We start from the raw sequence: 16,672 nt of genomic DNA, 5'->3' as shown, positions 1-16,672 counted from the left end.
ACCCCCCAAAAAAAAAAAAAAAATTCCACTAAGTTCTTTTCCAAACCATTAACAGCTGAAGTCGGTATTTTAAAATCTGGCACATATTTGGGGTACTTAGGTTAAGTATTTTGTTGTTGCTGCTGCTAAGTTTGAGGGAGATTTGAACTGACTAATGGTTAGTTTAAGGATGAAGCTTTCTCATTTCAAGCACCGGAGTACCTCAAACATATTCAGGTGGCAGTTATGAATTAATTAATTTATTTATCCAATAATTTAACACAATTTCAGATATGCAATCAACTTTGCATATTTCTTTTGCTTGTTCAAAAATCGTTTTCCTCCTTTGCCGACTAGCATGATTCAAGATTGTTATTACCTTATGATTGATTTCTTTGGATAAAACATTCCTTATAACCTTCCAGAAATTTCAATAACTATACTACTCAGATCCTTAGATATGTTGTACACCTGTATACTATCTCATACACACAGTGGATGGTTGTAATATTTCAAACTAATTAATCCTTAAGTTTATTAATGGCATAGGAAGTCCAGCTAATTGTCTATTTATTTATTGCCTTTGTATGCCTGTTATTGAAGCTTGCCCGCTAGGTGCTTATTGCCCTCTTGCAAAACTCAACAAAACTACTGGCGTATGCGATCCGTAAGTTGAGATTCTAATTGTGATGTTTCTTCATCTCTCTCTAATATTTGTTAATGTTAATGATGCTAGTGAATGTGGCAACCATCTCTCAAATATTTGTTCATTTTAATGGTGCTAGTGATGTGCACACCCATTTCACCGATAAGTTGCTGCATATGAGTTTGGTATCTGGTATGATTCAAAATATGGTTCAAAGTTAGAAAATTTCACTTAAAAGGTTTTAAAAATTAATTATAGTGTTATTTTGTGTAACTTTTTGTGACTGCCCCAGTGTTGAGACGTGTTTCATGCTTGTTTTGGGCTGAGGCTTGACTGTTAAGATGGGTGTGGAGATCCTCTATCACATGGACCGACTAATATTTGCCGAGTTGCGATTGAAGTGACAAATTCACTAGCTTTCTTTAACATTAACACTTCCCTATGTGTCTAGGAGTGCGGATTGTGTATTGATTTCTTTCTTACTATGGCTAGAAAATTTTCACAGATACCGTTACCAACTACCTCCTGGAGAACCAAATCATACCTGTGGTGGAGCAGATGTTTGGGCTGATGTTTCTAGTAGTACTGAGGTATTCTGTTCCGCAGGATCGTACTGTCCGTCGACCATACAAAAAATTCCTTGCAGTAGTGGGTATTGTTTTATTTCCTACAACTCCAGCACTTTTCTAATAGATGCAAATTAAACTCTGATTTCGTTCTTACAGCATGCTTTGGTAATCTTTCGATAATTTAGAATTAATTTCTTAATCTATCTTAGTGCATGGTTGTAATCACATTTTTGTTATTTCCAACTTTCACCATCTTTACATACTGATTCTTTTTTTGAATTAATTTCAGACATTACTGCAGGATGGGTTCTACATCTCAAGCAAGTAAGTTTCTTGTTTGCTATGTTGGGTCACTAACAAGTTTTTCTTATGATATTGCCTTCTTTTGTGGAGCTGGTTATTATTTCTGTAAGGGTTCTAGATTTCAACAGAGCAGCCCATTTCCCACGTTGTCAGAAGTTGAAACTGAAATATTTTGTTGAAATGGGCTGGAAATCTGGAGAAACGTGGGAAATCCTTAGAAATTTGCAATGGAACTTTAGGGGATGCTTATGTAAGTGTAAATACACATCTAGACAGTATTTTAAACCAAAGAAAACATCCATAGTGATCTTGTGGTTTTGAAACGGTGAAACCTAAGTAGATAGTATATCACATCAGTTTTGAGTTTTTTTGACTAGTACAAGTTATTGTATGCAAATATAATAGGTATGTTGTAAATCATGTTCTTAAAATAATAGAACCCTGTTATAACATAATGTGCTATTTTTTTTTATCATTTAAATATGTTTAATTGTCTATTTTTCAGAAAATGATTATAGGAACTTTCAAATTTCAAGTCAGCACCTAAAGAGTTAGAGGTGTCAAATGATTTGTAATCAAAGGTTATATGGGGCATTACTGTCCTTGAAGTACTTTTCGCTGTAGCAATGGTCTCAATTCAACAAAAAATTCATAGGAAGCCTTCACAAAAGAGGAAACCCCTTGCTTCATCTCCGCCCCATCTCACCTCCCTTCTAATCCATGAGCAGGAGATCCATTCTCTTCTCACTCGCTTCTAAAATGGAGTTTGAACAGTGGGAGGGGTCTGCTGAAAACAGCACCTGATAAAACTCTTTCTCTCCCTCTCTCAACTGAAAGAGTTTGAATAGTGAGAGGGTTCGGCTGGGAACAACACCTGAACTAATTCTCCCCCCCCCTTCTCTGTTGAGCAGAGGTTAAATGGTGGGACAGTTATGACCTCTCTGTTTAATGAAGGCCAAGCAACAGTGGCATTGCAGTTGATTGATCAGATAAATATGGGATTCAAAATTGGTCTTCAATTGACCATTGCACTAAAAATATATTTGATCATACTGTGGCAAAGTAAATGGACGATTCCTAAGCAGATCTCTATCTTTGAAGTTACTAGATTATGCCCTGATTAATTCTTTGATTATTTTGCAGTAATCCAGTCTTGTACTGGAAGTTGCAAGCTGTTTAGCATATTGAAGAGATTTCTGCTTAAGCACGAAAGGGGAAACATCAATTTTGAAGAAAAATCATTGAAACTCCAATTTCTTGTTCGATGTTGATGAATATGGATGAAGCATTGGTTCAAGGAGGGAGATTGATGGGAAAGTGGAGTTTGTTTGATGGGGAGTTTACAATTCATTTCTATGGATTGACTTGTTTGGGTGGCAATTCAACTTTGGATATGAGATTACAAAATTTAATAGGTTACTGCTCTTAATGACACGGGCAAGAGAACGTAAGATTACGATCTCATTTGACACCTTTAGAGGTGTCAAGTAGACCAATCCATAATTAAATAGAAAATACTGTTTTACTAAAAAGTGGAGAACACAAAAAATACATTGCATAGTTCTATTCTATACATCTCATATTCAATTGTATGCATGTGTGTGGATTTTTTGGAGATATTGCCCTTTTTTTGTACTTTATTAAATTTTTTTTTGCTTGGTGTCCATTGCTTGGACTTCTTGCATTGGCTTTATGCATGGTTTAACTTATATTTACTTATTATTTCTGGCTGACCTCAAGATAAATGCTTTTGTGTTTTAACTTACAGACCAAACTCAAATCAAAGGATGCTTGCTCTAGGATTTGATATTTAATGGTCACCTTGCAGGGTGCTTCAGGTTGGCTTCTTGTGATCCAAACACTGCAAATCAAAACATTCATGCATATGGTGTCATGCTTTTTGTAAGTATTTATCTTTTTACTTCTTATCATGTTTGTTTATATTTTGAAATATTAATAATCTTGTATTGGCTCCACAGTTCTGTTCTGGATGAATTATGGTAAGAAATTCGAAATCTATGCTTGTTTTAGTTTTATTTTCTATTTCTAATAAATGAGAATAATTTGGTGGAAAAATCTCCATACATGGCCCCATATGGAGAGCTTCTCTATATGATCCACCCTTTTTTAGCCTCATGGGGGGTTCTTTTGATCAATCCATCAGTAGGATGGGAAAGCCCCATTTTGGATAGCCATGTTGTCAAGTTTCGGGTCCCATCTTCAATAATGACCCACTTTATATGGCATATTTCGTTGCATTTTTCAGTGGTCGACTCAAGATGCCCAAAGTTGAATTTGCTATCAATCTCTGAGCTTTATATCTCCACAAATGGAAATTGGATTGCGTTGAAATTTATCAGACTGGGTGATGATGATGTGGAGAAAAAATCCACCAATTTGAACCCCAGCAGAACCACCACATTGCAAATATTGAGCTGTCCAGAGAAGATTATCTAAACATATTGTCCAGGAATACCACACCCTTACTTGAAAATTTTGAGTGGAAAAAATTTGTGCTTGGTTGGCATAGTTATCAGACTTGCCTGGGGCATGCTCAACCAGTTCGACTGTGACTCTATAGCTGGGTGGATGTTTGTATTGTCCAAATTCAAACAGTATGGCACTTGAACTGTTTTGACCATCTATGTAAGGCATAAGTACTTCACATGTAATTGTTTTCAATAGCAGCTAATCCCCTCAGTCCTTCGGATATTATTCACATTCTCTTCATTCTCATGGATCTCACCTTTACAATATCTTCTTTCGTGTTCTTAATATCTAATCCAAAATTTATGTGCATTAACTCCAAATACTGATCATTTTTCCAACAGCCACAGAAATTGACTCTTTACATTCTAATATAGGCTGCATTGAGTACTTTGCTACTCATTATCTATAACTGCTCTGACCAAGTACTCACAACTCGGGAAAGAAGGCAGGCCAGATCTAGGGAAGCTGCAGCAAGGAGCGCCAGAGAAACTGCACAAGCACGTGAAAGGTGGAAATCAGCGAAGCAGGTTGCCAAGAAGTCTGCAATTGGATTGCAAACCCAGTTATCACGCACTTTTTCTCGTAAAAAATCTGTGAGACAACCAGAGCCACTGAAGGGTCTTGGTCAAGCCAAGCCTGGAACTGATGAGGCCTTATTACCACCAATAACCCCAGGTCCATCTCAGCAATCATCCACAGCGTCAAAGGGGAAGAAGAAGGAATCGAGTAACCTCACAAAGATGATGCGTGCACTTGATGAAAACCCTGACAGTAATGAAGGTTTTAATCTGGAAATTGGAGACAAAAATCTCAAAAAGAATGCACCAAAGGGAAAGCAAATGCATACCCACAGTCAAATTTTTAAATATGCGTATGGGCAAATTGAGAAGGAGAAAGCTCTGCAGCAGCAGAACAAGAATTTGACCTTTTCAGGAGTTATTTCAATGGCTACTGATAATGATATCAGGACCAGACCTGTGATTGAGGTTGCCTTCAAAGATCTGACCCTCACTCTAAAAGGGAAGAACAAGCATCTCCTGAGATGTGTTACTGGGAAAATTGTGCCTGGACATGTTTCTGCCGTCATGGGCCCCTCAGGAGCTGGAAAGACAACTTTTCTATCTGCGCTGGCTGGAAAAGTAACTGGATGCACAATGACTGGTTTAGTCCTTATAAATGGAAAGGCTGAATCCATCCGTTCATACAAGAAAATTATTGGGTTTGTCCCACAAGATGATATTGTGCATGGTAACTTGACAGTGGAAGAGAATTTATGGTTTAGTGCAAGGTGCAGGTACGCCACATTTAGTTCCAAATTCCAAGAAATGCAGTAATTATTCTGCCTATCCAACTTTACTTTGTGTATGACCTTCAAGTGGCATGCATTACTTTTTTTTACATGCGGATTCCATAGCTTTACTGCAAACATTATTATAACCGGAGAGACTTTTACTAACTAAAAAAAGATAGACTACATTATGGCTCATGATATGTTAAATGAACATTAGCGAATTATGTAAGGTGTTCAAATTTTTTTGCATGTTAAATTTGGCATACTTAAAATGGGGATTATGTGAGTAATTTCTGCAGTATTTTTGTTCAGTGCACTAGTGCTATTGAAAGATTCTTAATGGTCAAATAGGTGAAGTAACATGCACTTATGTGGTTTCCTTGGTAAATTTTTTTTAGTGAAAACATACTAGTTCTTAAAGGAAAACAAGCCCCCTTTCCCCACTGACTTGTTCACCTTTGGCAACTTATTAGTTTTTACCAGAACAGTTTCATGTGTCTGAGATTTCTATTATCACTCCCACATTATTGCCTTTACCCCCTCTTTTATGCTATTGAGATCCAGCTTGTTGGCATAACCAGCACCCTTTTTCCTATTGTAGTAATCTTGACACAGGTAGAAGTTAACTTTTTTCAGATATTTGGGGTTTTTGTTCTTTAAAAGATATTGTGCATCACCATGGCAAGAACCGGATGATTAGTAGCAGGTATTACCTTCTGCAACCCAGGTATTTCTCAGTAAGGGGGGCCTGGGGGTGGGAATACATGGATATCTTCCAACAGAACTATTTAAACATTGTCATAATCTTCTTGAACCATAACTCAAATGCAGTAAAGAGAAAAATTGGAACTGAGGAGAATGCAAGAAAACAATAATATGCGGTCTAAAAATAAGCCATAATTTCTTTTTGGGAGGGGTAACTACATGCCTGTTTAATATGCTGCTGTTGTTCCTTCAAGACATCACCAAGTTCAATAATTTTGAGCTCATTGTGCTTTTTTGTTATTGCTTTGTTTTAAGTTTCTGTTCCATATGATGTAGTTCAAGATTTAATTGTTGTCTTCCCCTGCATTGACATGGTTTCTTTTCCTTCTGATCATGGAGATTATCGGCTGACATGCCAAAACCAGATAAGGTTCTAGTAGTTGAAAGAGTTATTGAATCCTTGGGGCTACAGGCAGTACGGGATTCCTTGGTTGGAACAGTAGAGAAGCGTGGGATCTCTGGAGGCCAAAGGAAACGAGTAAATGTTGGACTTGAAATGGTCATGGAACCTTCACTGTTGATATTAGATGAACCCACATCTGGTTTGGACAGTTCATCTTCACAGTTGCTACTTAGGGCACTTCGACGTGAGGCAATGGAAGGGGTAAACATCTGCATGGTGGTTCACCAACCAAGGTATGTTCTAACTATCAAATTGTATTTTTTTTGAAAAGCATGATCTTTCCATTCTTTCTTGAAGAGTTCAGCATACTTGAAGCCTTTTTATTCTATTTTCAAGGAATTACCCAGATGTGCTTAGTTTCACGCCATATGCTTCAGGAGATATATTATCTTCTCTTCTTCCTTTTTATTTTTTATTCTGTGGGAATATTCTAATTTATTTGTAATTCCCACATATACTGGAAAAGACTCCATTTGAGGCCTTCTCTGTTTCTACTTGTGATCACCACACAATTTTAGTTTCCAGCAATGAATGTGTAATTTGATGGATACACAGGAATTACACTGCATGACCAACCAAGTGATAGGGAAAATAATCGTTAGGGTGTTTTGATGAGTGTGGCTTCGTAAAGTCGTTATTTATCTTGCAATGTTTTACAAAACACTCTTGATGGTTTCCTCACCCACTAATGCAGTTGTCTGGTTGCGCGATGAATGCATACTCCGATGCAAAAAATCTGTTTTCTGTAATTTCAAGTTAGGATCTAAAAATGTACCAGAGATAAGGAAATCCATTCCAGACAAATGTCTAAAACCTGTTTCCTATTTTTAGAATAATGAAAAGGCAGCATAAATATCTCCTAAAGCTAGAGTCCAAGTAAAACACTTGATTCTGATTAATGTTTCAATGTAAAAGCCTTTATGATAAGACTTGAACACAGAGAACAGGCAAGTAAATGGATGACAGACTCAAGGGTTAGTCCAAGCAATATGATTGGGGATACTACAGCACAGATTTTTTTTCCTTTTTTTTGGGGGGGGGGGGGGGTGGGAGAGGAGAAGGTTGCATTGATTCAGAGGAGGAAAAGAGATGCAGGGAGGGAAGCGGGGAAGGAAGGAGAGAGGTACAAAAAGGAGATTTTTCATGCAGAGATGTAGGAAGGGAAGGAAATGAGAAGGGAGAGGAAGAAAAGGGAGCAAGTGGGTCTGTAATGTCTGAGGGGAATTGGCAAGTTGGTCCATTTTCCTTTGTTGTTTTGGGCATATTCCATTGTTGTAGTGTCGGCTAGGCACTGTCCTGGCAGCCAGGCTGTCTTGGACCATTCGCCTTGTGTGTCTAAAGGGAGGAAGGGGAAAAAAGAAGAGGAGAAAGAGTTACTTATGGTTGCTGACTTGCTGGTGCTTGGAGACAACTTTGCTACTACAACTTTTAGTTGAGGGTTTAACTCCTGCCATCTTCCTTTTGTTTCAGTGAAAAAACAAGCCCTGCTTTTGGACCTTTGGTCCTCTCAATCTTTTATATTTGATTTTAAAGATCTATTTAAATCCATGTCCTTTTCTTTACTTAATACCAGTACCTTTGGATCCTAGAATATTACACTGTTGCTCCTCATGTCAAAACATGGCGCCGGCCTCAGTGCCATGACAACTATGGCATATGCAATAACTTAGTATAAAATGTTTATTTTTAAATTCTTTTGAGAAACAATAATTCTGGGCACACAGTATTATGCTGGTGTATAACTGGAAACTAATGGTTTTATGTAATTTGGCTAAGGGCTTTGGGAAATTTTATTTGCAGCTATTCATTGTTCAGAATGTTTGATGATTTGATACTTCTAGCCAAAGGTGGCCTTACTGTGTATCATGGACCAGTGAAAAAAGTGGAAGAATACTTTTCAGGCCTTGGGATCAATGTTCCTGACCGTGTAAATCCACCAGACCACTTCATTGACATTTTGGAGGGTATAGTAAAACCAAGCATAAGTTCAGGTGTAAGCTATAAACAGCTTCCTATCAGATGGATGCTTCACAATGGATACCCAATACCCCCAGATATGCAGCAGAATTTAGCTGGGATTGATGTGTCATCTAATACTGCAAATCCAAGGAATGAAATAAACTCTGCTGGTGCTGGAGCCGTGGAACAATCTTTTGCTGGAGATTTATGGCAGGATGTGAAGCGTAATGTCGAACTTAAGAAGGATAGCATCCAGCACAATTTCTTGAAGTCCAAGGATTTATCTGATCGAATAACTCCTGGTGTATTCCAGCAATACCGGTACTTTCTTGGGAGGTAACTAGTCTTATTTTGCATATTTAATGATCTTCATTATCTATAAATTTCTGTATAAGATTGAAATTTTAAAATTGTCAGAGCTTTCATAAATTTCCTTGCTTCTTTTTTTCATCCAAAACATTCCTAATGCCTGCTGTGGTTTCTAATGCTGAGAACTGATGAGACTGAGAAGACCTAGTGTCATCAATTACTTCCCCTTGGAAATTGTTGAAAAACTGTTAATTTTGTTGAATAAGTGAGTAAAGAAATGAAAATGAAGGTTGGAAGAAATATGATGGAACAAACAACAATGGATCTGGGGGATCGAATAGGGATGGTTTTCTGAGTGTGAAAGAGAGGAGTGTAGAAGAAAGAAGATAGATCTGTATGACTGTATCTTGGCTTCTCACCATCTTGGATTCAATCCAAGAATTGCAGCCACTCATGCTGCAGAAAAAAAGAAAGAGTTACCCTACAAGTTTCAAATACTTTCATCACCTCCAATATTGAGTACAAAGGGACTCATAACTTTACACAACAAAAAACAATTATTTCCTAAAATAACTACCCGTATAACTACTCCCACCACTTAGCACTACAACATAATAAGATAATGGGCGACTAGTGGCAGAACGTATGTATGGCCAACTTATTCTTACGTCTTTTAATTATAGTCATAGATGTTCAAAGTTAATCTGAACCATTGATTTATTTTCCAGTCAATCACCGGTTCGTGCGGCTTTTGCAGTAAGGGTCTCTCTCTCTCTTTCTTTTCTACCATGAACCCTGAGCAACCCCCTCCCCTTTGTCTTCCCCACTCTCCCCAACACCCTCATCCCCTACCACTTGCTGCACTGCCCCAACCCTGTATGTCGTTTCATCGAATGTGCATTCTTCTCATCTCTGTGATTTCTCGGTGGTTAATTTCTTCCAATTCTCTCCTATCTTAGATCTCCTTTGTTATATCAATTTTTGTGTGAGGGAGGGAGAGAGAAAAAGAGAAAATAAAGATGAAATATCAATTTTTTTTCCAAACAGAGTGAAGAAATCTTTGCAAGAACTAAGAAGGCATTGCAGGGAGTTTTAATTTGTTGGATTAGGGTTTTTTTTTCTTGTCTTGTTGGCAGAATCGGAGAAGAGGAGGAATCCTTAACGCTCCCCAAATCCAGCTTTATTGTGTGTGGTACAGAGGAGGAGAAATACTCTGCTGCTTTTTAGCATCATATTCCTCATTTCTCTCTCTTGTCCTGCTTTCTATCTACTTTAGTTATGGTGGTCTGCTCAAAACCTCTCCCCCTAATATATGACTGTAAACTCACTGCTTTTATCTCTGGAATTCGTTTTATAGACTCCTCAAAACCAGATGCCAAGGTCCAAGACCCTTGTCGTCAAGGCCTGTGAAGAATTATGGTTCTTCATGGTGTCCAATGGAATTCATCTCTGACCTAGAATCTGAAGGTGTGAAGTTCTCCTTACCACTGCGTGAGAAAGAGAAAGCTGTCCCTGTTAATCCATTTGGGTATGAAAGCAGGAAATGGTCAAACAGAGATATTGGGTGGATTGCAGTGGGGATCAAGCCGTTGGAAAAAATATCCAATGACTGAGATTTAATTGACAAAATCAACGTGTTGCAAACGTACTTTTAATGTACGCACTATGACCTTTTAGCCTAAGATAATAGTCTGGCCCCAAATGATAGTACAACAAAATAATAGAAGAACTGTGCATAATACTATTCATCTAGCCATAATGAAGTGAGACATGTGGTTGCATGTGTCTATGCCTTCTCTATTAAGTCCTAAATCTTTGAGTGATGTCCTCATCATAGATAAGAAAATTTTTTCAAGTAAATATGTGAACATAGATAAAGATATGTCTACTAGAGTAGTGACTAGTGTAAGAATAGTGTGGGGAGAGGGTAGTGAATTCCCAGTTACAATTGGATTGCATCAAGGATCAGCTCCAAGCCCGTATTTGTTTGTGTTAATCATAGATGAGCTGACTGGAGACATTCAAGATCAAATCCCTTGATTGATATAAATGATGTTTTAGAGAAAAAAGACTTTAAACGAATGAACTTGTGATAGTTATTTTATTAATATATATATATATATATATATATTTTTTTTTTTTTTCTGACAAGCAAACTGTGATATTTTTCAGGGTTGGTAAGCAACGGCTACGAGAGGCTAGAATACAAGCAGTTGATTTTCTGATCTTATTACTTGCTGGAGCCTGTTTAGGAACACTTGCTAAAGTGAGCGATGAAACCTTTGGTGCTGTTGGTTATACATACACTGTCATTGCAGTTTGTAAGTGAAAACTACTCTGAAGTTCCTGACAGTATCGTTTTCCTGTAGAATTTTACTTGCTCTCTTGAAGCCATGGCCTTACGAGATTAAAAGTTACTAGGGAAGTCTGAATGAATTACATTTTCTTCATAGACCTGAATTTTTTCCCCTACCCATGTTAATAACATCTGAATCAGCATGTTCTTGTTAAACATAAAATACCCACAATGGAAGATAAGGAATATCTGAACTATGAATAGCAGAAAAGTTGTTTAGAATGCTATTAATGAGGTTCTTCTTTCATTTGTTGTTACTGATTTCTTTCAATCTTAATTTTCGAGCTACAGCTCTCCTATGCAAGATTGGAGCTTTGAGATCATTTTCTCTGGACAAGTTACACTACGGCAGAGAGAGAGGTTCAGGAATGAGCAGCCTGGCTTATTTTCTATCAAAAGATACAATTGACCATTTCAATACGGTCATCAAGCCTCTGGTTTATCTTTCCATGTTTTATTTCTTCAACAACCCCAGATCTTCCTTCCAAGATAATTATGTCATTTTGGTCTGCCTTGTCTACTGTGTGACTGGAGTGGCCTATGTGTTTGCTATCTTCCTGGAGCCCAGTCCAGCCCAACTGGTAGTTTATTTTACCATTTTCTTGGGAACAATTTTACTTATTAACTGAATCTACATATGTCCACTCACCAGAGTTTTGGTTTCTTGCAGTGGTCAGTGATTCTACCTGTTGTTTTGACGCTCATTGCAACTCAGCAGAACAATGGTGTAATTGTGCAAAATCTAGCCAAATTATGCTATACAAAGTGGGCTTTGGAAGCATTTGTGATTGCAAATGCTGAAAGGTTTGACCTGACTAGCCTTTCACCTCATTGAATGGTGTGCTTGGTGATCACAAGAATTTTGGGTAAAAATCCCAGTTGCTCTAGGAATTGGGAATCTCGTTCACACTAGGAGTCTCTCTGGAAAATCCTAGTTTTTGTAGTGTTCCCTAAAAGAGTAAATCCTTGTTAGAGAAGATTTCCTGGTTCAGCTAGGATTATGCTTAAAGAATCCTAGTCCTTTAGGAATTTTTTTTTCGGGTGAATAATATAATTCATTACCAGAGAGGAGAAAAAAATACAAAGCCCCCAGGAAAGAAAGAAAAGGGGGGGGGGGAAGTATACAAGGACTACACCTCAAGGGGAGGGAGGGAGGGCCTGGATAGAAGAAGTGGGGAGATCCTAAGAGACAACAATAAACTTGTTCCTTGGGGAGTCGGTACAAATAGCAGTAGAAATAGAAAGCTTGGCTTTAATGTCGAAGGAGACAGAATCCCAAATCCTAGTCCTATAGGATTATTAATACAAATAGGAATCAAAATGGGGAATCCAAATCGAAATTAGGAATCCAATTCAAGTATGATGATGAATTGAAATTGGACTGTTATTGAGAATCAAGTAGGAATCCTAAAACATGTAAAATTCCTAATTTAGGTATAGAATTGACTTTGTGATCAAAGTATAAATTCAGAAATCAATATCTTACTTTAACCAGAAATTCTAATCTGAAGGTAAGAAAGAAATCAGAAGTTGAATCTCTAATGGAATCTCAGATATTCCAGAAAACCAGAATTAAGAATTTGACTCTGACCTGTTCAATGGCTACTGAAAAAACCCTTAAGCTACTGCTGGAATCCTTAGACTTGAAAGTTAGAACTGAACAGCAGTATTAGAGGGGTTGGGCCCACCCACTTAGACTAATGAATCAACGTTAGCTTGTAGAGAAATCTATCTCCACCAGCTTGAATCCCCAAGAATCCCCACAGCACTCAGAAGTCGGAACAGAGCTGAAACTTGCATCAACTTCCATAAAATTCATACTATTTACTACAAATATTATCTGTACTATTAAGCAGAGCAACCTTTTACTTTCAAGGAGTCAACATGAAGCCTGACCCATCTTTCATCTTCCCATAATGCTCCATTTTATGTAGTTACTCATTGAAATAGATGAGGATAAAGTGGGAACTTTAACCGCCATTATCTCTCCCTATTCCTTGATTGTAAGTTTTAAACTTCCCCTCCCCCATCTGCCCCCCCTCCCCCGCACGCACCCCTCCTTTTACCATGTAACTACCTCCCTCCTCCATTCCCTCATATACATAACGCCTCTTCCCTTCCCTTATGCATTATATAAGCATCCCATCCCTCTCTCTTGACTACTGCATGTTCATACGTCTAGCAGGCCTCATTAAAGAGGCCCATTACAGTGAAAACCCAATGGATTAAATGCCCAATGGGTATGTAGCCCAATTCAAGACAAAATTAACCCAATTCAAGACAAAATTAACATAAGCCTATTTTTTGCATCATGCTTGCATCACTTTGATAATGCATGCTATTCATACACAAACACACTCTTTTCAGAGAGATCCATCAGTGTGGACCTGGAAAATGGCACAAAGAATATGCCACGAGTTCCTGCGATTTAGACATGGTTTCTGGTTTTCTATTAGCTTGTAATTCCATGAGGGAGAAACAATTAGATGTGTATGTGCAGAACTTGAAGTTAAAATCATACCATATATATAAATTAAAATGGATACATGGGCTCGAAGACTAGAATTGAAGTTAAGATTATATTTGTTAAAAGGATGAATAGGAGAATGCTTGTGTGTCTTTAACTGATCACACAAGTCCTCTATTTTTAATATAGAATCATGATAGAGTCATAATAGTAGTACAAATCAGAAAATAAAATATAATTACAAGAATACTCCCCATCCAGCCTCCCCACTCTAACTAGGGTCGGTGGAGGGGGGAAAGCCCCAATGTGCCCCTGCGGCACATTTATTCTTATTTTAACAATATTATAACAACAGCACTAGAAAGAGATTCAGGGGAAATACTTTACTTTCTCTAGTTGGGGGTATGATTCCTGGTCTCTTTACCCTGGGCAAATCAAATTTCTCAAGATCCTTTGTCTTTGAGAAGTGTGTGGTTGGAGAATTAGAAGAAGGGTGAAAACAAGATTTGATGCCATGACCTGGCCACAACAGTTCAAGGTCCTTATCGCCATAGCAGGAGGCACCTTCTAAGATCCTTTGTTGGCACATGCATTTAATACTGCTGCCGCCTGTTGTAAAAATTCTGTTGCCAGCCTTAAAATTTCTTGACTTACTCTCACTAGAAAGAAAAATGATGATTGAGAAAGTCTGATTTCCTGATATTTGCACTAAGAAAGTAGTTTTTGTGTGAAATATTAGTTCAGTAGTTTTCAAAGTTCACAAACATAAACATTCTTCATCATTTTTGGGACTTTTTTTTTCATTTTCCACCTGCAGGTACTCTGGAGTGTGGTTGATTACTCGTTGTGGTTCACTTATGACTAATGATTACAATCTTACTGCTTGGAATCTTTGTCTTCTCATCCTCTTCGTCACTGGTGTAATTAGTCGAGCAGTGGCTTTCTTTTGTATGGTTACTTTCGAAAAGAAGTAAGTCTAGATATTCATTTTTGTGCACAAGAGTCAACTACAGTTTTGGGAGTTGTAACATAGTAACTTTCTCATCATGTACCACTCTTGGAAATAATAAAAGATTCTCTAGTCAAACAGTACTACTGGCTAACATGACAGATAATTATGTAAACCACAGGCTGATACAAAACCACATTGTACTTGAGAATTTTGATGGTTATGATTATTGAATAATTGAAATAGCCATTCCAATTAAGTGGAGTTATTTCTTCTTCTCTCCATGCATCGTATGCCTGCTTAGTACTCTGGTTTGAAGGGGAGGGTAAGGAGTGACATTCTACTAATTTCTGTTATGGATTTTTGTCAATTTTGGAGACACAGCAACCGTGTGAAATTCAGAAATATGAATGTGGAATGTGGCTGTGTAAATTTATATTTATGCTTGAGATATGCTCACCTCCAGAATAGATCAACCCAAAAGATAAAAAATCTACAGAAGTATAGAAGGAGAGGGAACATAGAAGTTGGACAATGTTAAATCATGCTATGCAAATTATATTCCAAGAGTTGCTCTGTACTCGTCCAAACGAGTCTCTGGCTGTATCCAGAGTCCAGACTAGTACCCAACATGAGAGCTGCTGATACACAAGGAATCTAAAGTCTTGAATGTCCAACAAATCACAGACTGAAACCCTCTAGTGGGTGTATGATTCTCAATGGGTTCCTTTTTTTTTTTTTTTTTTTGGGTAAACATGATTCTCAATGGTTGATTTGTGTGTAAGTTTACAAAAATTGAATATAATACGAAATTTAGGAGAACTTCTAAGAGCTGGCTCATCAGGGGAATTCAAGACCCTTATCACCCCTCACCAAATTTCTCACGGAATCAATGTGGATCAGCCCCATTTATGATTAATATGGGATCATAACATATTACCACACTTTCAAATTGTCGTCAATGATGATTTTTTCTTGAGGTAGGGATGCAAGCCGACGACACATCTGCTTTGATACTTGTATATTATTGGTACGAAGCTCAAAATAACTTGCCCCTAAAAGTTGGCTCATAAGGTGAGGGGAACCCCAAGACTTCATCCACCAGACACACTTTGACAAAACCAATTTGGGATCAACCCCTCCAGATGATTGATATGAGATTGTAATATATTAGAGTTTTAATCTTGCCCATTTGTCATTGAAGGAATCACACTAATATATGTCTTTTGGATGTTTACCTAAACAAAAAAAAAAAAAAAAAAAATCTAAACCATGGTATTTCTCTTCAACCTCAAAAGCAAAATTTGTGTCCTCCGCTAAATCTTTCTTTAAAATTTTACTAAAACCAGCTAACCTAATACAGATTTTTCTGTATCTTCAGTTTGTAAAGCTGTCTTACAACCCACTTATTGGTTTATTAGTTAATGGTGGCAAAGTAGAATAAAAAACATTTTAGCAGAAACCTCAGACAGAAAAGAGAGTAGAGAAATGGAAGATCATGATTTGTTTCCCTTGACAAAACACACACACACACAGTCTCTCTCTCTCTCACACACACGCACACATCCATAATTTAATCTACACCCCTCTAAACTTTGAGCTTCTCATTAAAAGTTCTGGGATAAAACAAGGACAAAACAGAAGAAAAAACACACTTGAGCAAAAAAAAAATGTCCTTTACAATTGAGAGACCAGCACAATCATTTGCTGTAGGAGCTTCTACGTTACAGATGGTCTAGAACTCGGTAGCCTCAACCACCTTCTTTTCTTGTAAATGTCTTTCCTCTCCTTTGCTGATTTTAATTAACAAAAAAAAAAAAAAAAAAGACACTTCATAGTTGATATGTAGCCAATCAAAGGATTATGACCTGATCAACACTCCAAACGACAAGGAACTTCTTCTTGTAGCAAACATTGTTCTAGTGAGTGCGCAGTTTTCCATCTACCAAAAGGTCCCGAACCTTAAAAATGGAGATGTCCCACTTTGGCTGGTGAATAAGGATAACTGGGTCGTCCACCTGTAAATAAATATCCAGCATCTCATCTCAACCGTATGTAACTTCTGCTTCAGAAGGGTTTCAAAACACAACGGGGCATCCATGGGTCTAAGATGGTAGTAGGCATGAGAATAGAAAAAAGTATAAAAAAAGACTAAAAGAAAGTAAAAAGAGGTAAAAAAAAAAAAA

General features: G+C 37.5%; 1 protein-coding gene across 3 annotated transcripts in view; it reads left to right on the top strand.

Annotated features, from left to right (window-relative positions):
- The window catches only part of LOC122086647 (ABC transporter G family member 28-like), a 20,404-nt gene extending 5,636 nt beyond the window's left edge, over nucleotides 1–14,768 (top strand). For all 3 annotated transcript variants that reach the window (XM_042655603.1, XM_042655604.1, XM_042655605.1), the window contains 11 exons: nucleotides 583–646; nucleotides 1,131–1,277; nucleotides 1,484–1,518; nucleotides 3,326–3,399; nucleotides 4,362–5,281; nucleotides 6,383–6,679; nucleotides 8,247–8,741; nucleotides 10,887–11,035; nucleotides 11,362–11,651; nucleotides 11,741–11,874; nucleotides 14,355–14,768. In XM_042655603.1, coding sequence (XP_042511537.1) covers nucleotides 583–646; nucleotides 1,131–1,277; nucleotides 1,484–1,518; nucleotides 3,326–3,399; nucleotides 4,362–5,281; nucleotides 6,383–6,679; nucleotides 8,247–8,741; nucleotides 10,887–11,035; nucleotides 11,362–11,651; nucleotides 11,741–11,874; nucleotides 14,355–14,511 — 2,762 coding nt within the window. In that variant the 3' untranslated portion in view covers nucleotides 14,512–14,768. The remainder of the gene's footprint in view (nucleotides 1–582; nucleotides 647–1,130; nucleotides 1,278–1,483; nucleotides 1,519–3,325; nucleotides 3,400–4,361; nucleotides 5,282–6,382; nucleotides 6,680–8,246; nucleotides 8,742–10,886; nucleotides 11,036–11,361; nucleotides 11,652–11,740; nucleotides 11,875–14,354) is intronic.
- The last annotated feature ends 1,904 nt before the right edge of the window (nucleotides 14,769–16,672 follow it).

The sequence above is a fragment of the Macadamia integrifolia genome, chromosome 8, assembly GCF_013358625.1.
Source record: "Macadamia integrifolia cultivar HAES 741 chromosome 8, SCU_Mint_v3, whole genome shotgun sequence".
Lineage (NCBI taxonomy): Eukaryota > Viridiplantae > Streptophyta > Magnoliopsida > Proteales > Proteaceae > Macadamia > Macadamia integrifolia.
Note: the sequence above shows the minus strand (reverse complement) of the source record. Positions and strands in the feature narration are given on the sequence as shown.